At 41.7% G+C, this 9,596-nt stretch overlaps 1 protein-coding gene across 2 annotated transcripts in view; it reads left to right on the forward strand.

Moving 5' to 3' along the window:
• The window catches only part of ttc14 (tetratricopeptide repeat domain 14), a 28,040-nt gene extending 24,413 nt beyond the window's left edge, over window positions 1–3,627 (forward strand). For both annotated transcript variants that reach the window (XM_034179465.1, XM_034179466.1), the window contains exons 11-12: window positions 597–703; window positions 2,488–3,627. In XM_034179465.1, coding sequence (XP_034035356.1) covers window positions 597–703; window positions 2,488–3,565 — 1,185 coding nt within the window. In that variant the 3' untranslated portion in view covers window positions 3,566–3,627. The remainder of the gene's footprint in view (window positions 1–596; window positions 704–2,487) is intronic.
• The last annotated feature ends 5,969 nt before the right edge of the window (window positions 3,628–9,596 follow it).

Here is a 9,596-nt window from a genome sequence, read left to right on the forward strand (position 1 = left end):
CATAATGGTTGTAATACTGATGAATTGTTTTGGTATGTGTGTGTCTGCGACGCTGGGACGCTACCCTTTGACCTTCTGACTGCACCGGCCTTGTCACCTGCCTGTTGCGGGGCGACAACGAACTGCAAAACGATGACTCTTCTACTGGGCTCTGGTTTGTGTCTCCGGTCCACACACGGTAACGTTGAAACCCTCTGTGTCTTTGGGGAACAAATGCTGTGTGTCTGCGTGTTTGTGCCTGCACCCGTGTCTGTCCTCGCTCACTGACTTGCCTTGCTCTTGGATGGTACTGCTTCTTCTGTGGTAACAATGTTTGCTGTAAACCTTCTGCATCTTTCCATCATGGGCTTTCTTCATCTCCACATCTTTTGATTTGTGGTCATTATGTTCATCCATTCATTTCATCTCCAATTGCCGACTTCCTTTTTCCTTCTCACACTTTCTTGCACCAATACGAATGACCAAACAAATGAATGTTTGGTTGTCATTTCGGGGTTTTTTGTTGCATGTCTGCTGTTACGGCGTGCATGATTTTGATGAAAATGTCTCTGTGGGCTTTGGGTGACATTGCTCTGCCTTGCCGGATTACCGTAAAGAAATCGATTCGCCTGCGAGAAGAAGCACTGGCAAAGGAGCAGGTGCAAGCTACGAGCAGCCAGACCAGCGCCGAGAAATTGCGTAAGCTCTTAAAAGAAGAAAAGAGGTGAGTTTATTTGAGTCATTGTATGCAAAGTGTACAAGGTAAAACCACCACTGATATAAGCATATAGGACACACTGAGAGATGATTATCAGAACGTTTAAGGGTGTAACGATGCATCTCAAATCACTTAAAAATCAAAATAAAACACGTTTGTCTCTTTATAATTGTGAGGACACTCATAGGCATAATACATTCCATAGCCCTTAATCTTAACCATCACAGATATATACCTCAACCCTGACCTCCTAACCCAAAAACCAAGTCTTAACCCAATGTCTTCACACTGTCAACTTGTCCTCAAAATGATGGTTTAAAACCAAAATTTGTCCACACAACTACACAAAAGCATACACACACAGAGACTGAGGTGAAATTAGTTTTAAAACAACTTCACCTCAGTGCATTAGTGATTTTCCTGTGCATGCAGAGCACAGCTTTAATACATTGCATTCAGCAAAAGATGCATTAAATTCCAGGCTTGTGCAGCTGGATAACCCAAACAATGTTTTGCAACATTACTAATGTGAAATTCCATGCAGAGGTGGTGGACAAGTTTCTAGTGTGGAAGGTTCCTGATTCAAGGCCAGCCCTGTCCATTCTTCATGTAATGTGGAGTTGGCGTCAGGACGGGCATCCGACTTTAAAGAAACAAAACAAAAAACTTGCCAGATCAACGACCCAGAGTGAAACAAGGGAGAAGCCCAAAGGGACTTACTTTTACTGATGTAACATTCCAAGATGTAATCTAAATGTGTAAATCAATAAATGCTGCATTTTCTCCTGAGCGGTATTGGGCTGAGCTAATCAGTGTAAGGTAAAAAAAAAAAATCATATTTATATAATGTTTTATAAAAATCATTTGCTGTGTTCAAAAGATTTCAAGGTTCTGAATGTTATTTTTTTCAAAATAGTAGAATGCTGCTCATAGTGCATATTGTGAGTCTTAGAGTTACTATTTCTATTGTTTAAGAATGAAATAATGTAGTTTCAGCCATCAGCAATTTAAAGCTGCACGGCCTGTGGCTTTTTAAAGATTTAAGTCGTAAGTCTCAAGCTGATTCCAGAAAGGGACAAGAGGGTGCAGGTTTTCTTTGCAACCACCCACTCCACCAGGTGATTTCACTGATTAACTGATTCCATCTGCTCAAAGTGATCACGTGGGTCACGTCACAGGTAATCTTGAAACCGCACATGTGCACATGCACGTCCTCCCTCAGTTCCTCGGCATGATGCCGTTAGAAGGAAAATACAATAGTTGCCATGGACCCCCCCCCCCCCCCCCCGATAACTCTGTTCTCTTCAATAAAATGAGCTGTAATTTTACGTTATACAAATAAACTGACATAATACTTGGATTTCAGTGGAAACTAAATTTTATTAATTTTGTGAAATTTGAAAAGCCACACAGCTTTAAACATGAAGCTGCTGTGACAAAAAATTTTTATTTCTTAAGTCTGCAACTTGGCAGCAGATTTTTATTTAGTTATTTTGATGTGGGATTTGTTTTAAGAATCCAATTTTTATTTGTTATTCAAGATGAAACAGATTTCACTTCCTTTTATGGAGGACTCCTGTTTTTTTTTTTGTTTTTTTTTGCAGTTTACAGTTCAGTCATAATTTGTCTGCATTTTTTTGAAAAAAAAAGAGAAAATCATATCAACTCAGAATTGTATTGAATCGTGAGCCGTATCGTTACATCCCTAATAAAGTTAGTATAATCGCACAGGAGCATTTCACTTAATATTGTCGTAGATTCTTGCTGCATAAATAACATATTTTGTGCAGGATGAAGAGAAAACGAAAGCGATCTACTTCTTCCTCCTCCTCCTCCTCCTCTTCCTCTTCTTCTTCCACTTCCACTACAAGCTCTTCGTCTTCATCATCATCTTCCTGCAAGAGGTCAAAAAAGAGAAAAAAACGGAGGAAGAAGAGGTCTGAGCGGGGAAGTAAGCACCATCGCAAGGTCTTCTCGAGGCAGAACAGGAGGAGTGAGGAGGGTAACAGAGAGAGCGTGAGGAAGAAGATAGAGGAAGATGAGGTTGAGGAATATCCTGTACCTCCCAACACCTCTGCTACCTTTCTCAACCTGAAGGGAGGCCCGTGTTTTGGAGACCAGGAGGAGGAGGTAGAGGAGAGAAGGAAGGAGGAGGTTTCAGGAGACAGAAAGATGAGTCGGGTGTACTCTCTGTCAGCAACCTCAGAGGAGGAAAGCTCTGACTCCTCCCACAGGGGACGAAAGAACAGGGACAGTGAGGAGATGAGGCGCAGACGGAAGAAAGAAGGTAAGTGCAGAAGTCCAGACAGAGAGGAGAGGAGGAACAGGAGCAGGGAGAGAGGGGCGGAGGACAAGAGGCGAGACAGGAGAAGCAGCGAGTCTGCCAGGAGAAGTACCTTAGATGAGAGCAGGAGACGAGAAGTTTCCTCATCTTCTGCAGACTCCGAGTACTCACGGAAATCTCATTTCCAGTCTGAGTATCTGCAGACGTCTCAGAGCCAGGAGTCACTGAGAACCAGTTCAGAAAGGAACTCTGGTTCCGTCTCCAGATTCCTCCACATAAGGACAAGAAATGACAGCACCTCGTTAAAGAGAAGCTCCTTAGACGGTAGGTATGAGAACAGAGGAGGGGAGGAAACCAGAGAGGAGGAAAACCAGAGGGACAGTGGAGTTGATGAGAGCAGAGGTGGGAGCAGGTCAGAGGGAGGAAATAGATCAAGATCCCAAAGTCAGGCGACTCAGAATAACGTGAGCGACGTGGCCTCCTCATCAGTTCGGCCTAAAAAAGACCTTCCTGCTAACCTGCTGGATATTTTTAATCAGATTGCCCAGTTTCAGAAAGAAAAAGCAGTCAAACAGAAAAAGTAAGTGCTGAGTGTGACGATTCCACCACCAGGTCGGGGCTAGGTGTGGCCTTCCAGGGAAAAAAATGAAAAGACCGTGCTACAAATCTACTTTAAGATAAGTGACGAGTTAATGGGACAGAATAGTTCTCGGTTCTACGGTGTGCAGGAAATGCCAAAGTCTGCTTGTGGTGGATTTAAGGTGGACAGTAGCTGCTGGAAAATGTAATAAAATGCTCTTCTAAATGTTGTAGCATGAAGCATCTTGACTGTCACCATTTGGATGTTGAAACCCAGAGAATAAGAACATAGTTACTGTTTTTAAGTAGCTATTACATCTGATGTAGTACTCTGATCATTTTGAGTACATTTTGGCAAGGTATTAGCGTTTTTCAGTTGTTTTTGTCACTTCACAAATTGAAGATCTGACTTGCATGTTGTTGAGGTATTTTTCTGTCTTTGTGCTGCTTCATGTTGATGTTCTTGTGCCATATTTGATCTCATTTTCATTTTGACTTAACGTTTCTGCCTTAGTACGATTAGTAGTACTACTAATCCAATGTTGGTATTACAGTATTAGGTTATTCAAATTGATTGCAATGTATTTTTCCTGTAATTAAAGAGCCAGAATGTATCAATAAAGCATTGAAGGATCTGAAGTTTATGTTCGTTTTAAGTGTTTGTTGTCTGAAGCCAGTGCTTAATTTGTAAAGTGGGAGGTCCCGGAGCGCAGAGGATGGGTGGCTCCCGTGCAGGGGAAAAAAAAGAAGGGCGGGGCTTGCGAACAGTGCTGTGCGTCACACTTGAACTGCACACCCACACAAACACGCACACACACCTTCACAAATGACACTAACACCCTGCCTTTTCCTCAAAAATTACTACATTTATGTTTGCTGTCTGTCTCTGTACTTTTATGCCATTTTGCACTCTTTTTCATACTTTCCCTCGTTTCAAAAGTCACCGAAAGCACTTTACCATAATATATGCAACATATAGCATACTGTTGGAGAGCACGGGTTCTTGGCTTGCTGTAAGTGTTGAAATTTTTCAGATTGAGGGCTTACATGAGAATTTACGGTAATGAGAATCAGCTGCGCACTAGTGTGAAACTTCCATGTTTTTCCTCTGCGTTATGACATCACAGGCTATGTTTACCGTAATACACCATATATAATTGGAAAGCCCTTGGTGTTAGCTTTACAATGCCCTTTGAATCATTCAGGTTGGACAAACTATGGCGGAGTTACGGTAAAAAAATTACGCATATGGAAAATATGGCGTGGGCGCCATCGCCGTAGATAAAGGGATAAATAGCTGGTGGAGCCAACGTCAGAGGTTCCGGAACACGCATCCGAGGTTCCGGAGCGCACGCCGGCTTGCTCCCCCTCAAATTAAGCCCTGTCTGAAGCAGAACGTTTCTGCCCAAATGTTTCTCTGAAGTTTATTTTGAAATTTAATTTGTTCCTTGCTCTCTGTTCTGTCTGGAAAAATATTTTGTCCCAACAGTATTTACTGCAAATGTTTTATTTTTCTGTCTTAAGACAACATATTGGAGAAAATATCAGTATCAGCTTAATGTATTGACTCTTAATGAGGGTAATTCCATCCAAATTTGGGGAACAGGAGCAATTCCAGCACTTTTTGCATGTTGCCCAATTTTTTAGGGTGACTGGTTGTAATTTCCGAAGCTTAAAAATTTTGCTTAGTATGTTTTAATCATCTTGGTACAATAGCATGTGAGTAAATAAGTACATTGCAGTGAAAATGTTTCCAGCCTATTTCTTCTGTTTTTGTATGTATCACAGATTATATTTTTTGAGAAAATGCAACGAGATTTCATATGAAAGGCAACCTGGTTTTACACAAAATACAGTTTTTAAAATGACTACGTACAGAATTAAAATGTATCCAGTGCAGTTTTGACCTGTGTGCAAAAATAGGTAATAGGTCAAAAGTGTTCATCCCTTAGTGACCATATTCACCACTCTACCAAACTGCATTGATAACGGCATTTAGAAGAACTAGTATTTGCTGCCAACCCTAGTCAATCAAATAATCACCAAAATACAAGGTGCATTCAAAACGTATCCGACCTTAATTTATCCCACGGAAACAAAGCGTGTGAATTGTCATTTGGTGGGGAAGCGTAAGGAACCTTCTTGCACATGCATGAATTTTTTTCATCCACAGAGCACATCAGTTGTGAGCAATTAGCCTCAGAGTGAGCACATGCCGAGTAGCATTCGGATTCTCATTTGCTATAATGTGACTGAATAACTTGAGGAAAGTTATTACATCAAATTTTGCCAAAAGCTTTTTGATACCCATGTAGAAGAAAAACTGACAAGATTCAGCAGGCTTTTGGCGACGATGCCATCAACAACGCAAATTATAATCACTTAAAAAGTGGTCGCACATCAGTGGAGAGTGAAATGCATTCCGGTTGGCCAGCCACAAGCCAAAATCACAGTGATTGACAGAATATGGACTTTGATCATGGATAAGTGTTGTGTCAGCATCCAAGAACTTGCAGACAAGGTTCTAACTTGCACTGGTTCGATATATTCTATTTTGATGGAGGATTTGGGTTTGTGAAGAGTGTCAGCGAAGTTCATGCTGAAGCTGCTTCTGCAAGTTCCATTATGACAATGCAGCCACCCACTCTGCTCAGGTGATTCAGGCTTTCCTGGCCAAACACAGCAATCCTGTGATTCTTCAGTCTCCCTATTCTCCTGACTTGGCTGTTCCCCTAGATCAAAACTACACTTAATGGGACTCTATTTGAGTGGTGAGAAAACATAATCCAGAACTCAATGGTCCAGCTGGATACCATTCCAAAAGAGGACTTTCACAAATGCTTCCAACAATGGCAGAGCTGCTGGGAGAAGTGTGTGTGGTCCCAAGGAGACTGCTTTGAAAAGGAGTGGGATTTCAGACCCCCAGATGAGTAGCTGTATTTTTCATGGCCAAAGGCCGGATATGTTTTGAATACACTGTGTAGAACCAGTTCATCAGTGTGACGTTGGTTAATGTCAAAGTCAAAATGAAATTCCATTAGAGATCAAAGATGATTGAAATTCACCAATTGAGGAAGGGTACTGGTAGTTTAGAGGGCTAGAGTGAGAGCCGTTGCTTTGCACAATGGTCAACCTTTCTGGAACTGCTAAACTTTTCAAAATTCCTGTGATAGCCTGCCAACAACTTGCCAAGGACAAAATCTAAAGAGTTGCTAACCTCCCACAGTGACTCATCATTTCATTTCACACATCTACCTGAACAAGTCAGGCCTAATGTTGGAATATTCTCCAAGTACCCCATTCGTTCATGCATCAGATGTAGAACTTCAACCCTAACAAATTTACTTAATCTGCGGTCAAATATAATGTAAATGGGTAAAACAAAAGTAGAGGGCACTCTGAAAGTGTATACCTATGGAAAGGTCCAACAGTCCTCTGTGTGTTCTTAATGGAGTTTGAGAATAGGTGGGGGCGATTTTACACCAAAGTAGAAAATAATATTGATGTGAGTCAGCCTACAGTACCTCCACAGCAAATTTTGCTGAAATAAGCACTTTTGTTGGAAATGAAAGCGCTAGGAAAAACAGATGCTGATTTAACAACATCCCCAGTGGACTGTTTTACCGAGTATCTTTATATGATTAATTTGCACAAAAAATTAATTGAACAGATTGAATCCAATCTCAATTATTTGTCAGCACTTGAGAAAACAAGGAGAAAGTTAAACCTTCAGATTAAAGGAATATCATTAAGATAAATGTTTAATTTGAACTATTTTGGTTATTGATTAGAAAAATCAGTTGTTGACAGTGATGTTGTGGATTTAGCCATGTATTAATGAGCTAATATTTATTATCAGGAGATAATGTCTCTGTTCTTTTCCAAACCTTGCAAAATGTGGCCCAAAAGCCGCATTGAGCTGCAGTTTATATATAAAGTGGCCTTACGGCTTATTGGTGCTCTAAGCTACTTCGTGTCACATATTTGATTTAATAACTGGACACACGCCGTGCACGTGTGGCGGCTGTGTGACCGGCCATGTGGCGCCTTGTGCCAAAGTAGCTTATACTTCAGGCTTAGCTGCCAGATCATTTTTCTTCCTCCATCATTAACTGGATCCATCATCTGCGACGCAGCAGAGTGGCTGCATGTCCCAGTCTATCTTGTTAGGGAAGATTAAGGACTAATATTCAGGCAGCCAAAAAGCTCATTCATCGTACGCTGTGTACACACGCTGTCTTTTCTGGCTCGGTGGCCTGATGGCTTCATCTTTACAAATTCTGACTACATGCTGCAGTTGTTCAGCTGTAGTCCTTGTACCTGCTGTACGGGCCATCAATGGGCCTTTTTTTTTTGTCTTATTATGCTCAGTGTCACACTCTGAAATAAAGAAAAACTGCATTCAATTCAATTTATTTATTATGCGCCAAAACATAACATAGGCCCCCTGAACACGCTATACATGCTGACAAGAAGGGCAGTCAGATTTGTTTTGCACAAGTGATCTTTGTGATGTCATAAGGCCAGAATGTTAAGGGGGGGGGGATACGTCTTGAGGCTTTTTCAGATCACCAGCTTTTAATCAACTTCTCCTTTACCAAAGAATGACCTCAGGACAAGAGTTCAGATGCAAAAGCCTCCAATTAATGTCTTTTAATTTGAGAGAAATGCAGTTTAACATGGGAATGAAAAATAAAACACGAGGAAATGTACAGATTTCCATCAGTAAAATAAAAATTGTGTGTTCAAATTCTTTAACATTTTGCACACTGATAGTTGCCTAAGCAGCATGTGCATGTTGGCTTCAACTGAAAATTTTGGAATTGAGGGTTTGGCATCTCACCTCTTCATAGTAAATAACGTAGGGCTCAGTGGATGAGTAGCTGGTCTGCCATTATGTAGACCCAGGATCAAATCCTGCTTGTGCTACCTGTGTCCTTGGACAAGACACTTCATCAGCATTGTCTCAGTTCACAGTTATAAATGGGTACTGGCCTTGTTTGTGGAAGTAACCCGTGTCTGTCTGGTGTCCCGTTCAGTGGGGAGTTGTAGACTCATTCATGCTACGGAATATGAAGATGAGCGCCAGTGTTGCAGACCGAATGGTCTCCCCTTAAAAATCGGTCCGCCCTGCCTTCACTGCGGATGCGTCATTTCTGAGCGTCGCCAGCGTTTCGCCAATTATCACCTCGTTTCTGCTTCAAACTGCACTCCAGTCATGTGTCTCAGCGACATATATCTGAAGCTTTTGTACAACAATCTTTTCCACAAAAATTCAACATTATTTCATAATAAAAGACATAGGAAGCGATCAGAGTGCAACAGCAGCATGAGCTGCTAGCTGCTGCGTTCACTGCGCCTCCGTCATTTCAAAGCGTCACGGAGTATCACCTCGTTTCTGCTTAAAACTGCCTTGTTTCTACTTAAAACTGACTTTAGAATGATTTAAGAGGTTTTACCTTGTCATCTGATGGTTAATAATCCCATTAATCCATTTGATCACTTTGAGTGAGGAGAGTCTGTGTCAGACGAGCTGCTAAGCTCCAAAATGACGCATGTGCAGTGGAGGCAGGGCGGACCAATTTTTAGGGGGGACCGTTCGGTCTTCGACACCAGCACCAACTGGACTCGGCCTGTAAAGGACTTCTTCAGCAGTCCATTGAATCTGATGCTATTCTGTTACGTTGTGTCTGGCAGTACCGTTGATGGTCAGTAGCTGGCACAACAGCAGAGCCGATTGCAGTGGCAGCATGTCAGTCCTGTTGCTGCCACAGAGTGTCTCGTCTGCTTTCACCTTGCCCTACCCAACATAGTGCCATGCAAGGTCAGATAAGACAAACAGTGTTGTGCCCCCACTGGTCTGCTTCTCTGGACCACCACATTTAATTCCAAGTGGGTCACAGGTGTGCCACAGACCTGGAAGACATAGAGTATTGTTCAGAATAATAGTAGTGCTTATGTGACTAAAAAAATTAATCCAGGTTTTGAGTATATTTCTTATTGTTACATGGGAAACAAGGTACCAGTAGATTCAGT

The sequence above is a fragment of the Thalassophryne amazonica genome, chromosome 10, assembly GCF_902500255.1.
Source record: "Thalassophryne amazonica chromosome 10, fThaAma1.1, whole genome shotgun sequence".
NCBI classification, from domain to species: Eukaryota; Metazoa; Chordata; class Actinopteri; order Batrachoidiformes; family Batrachoididae; genus Thalassophryne; species Thalassophryne amazonica.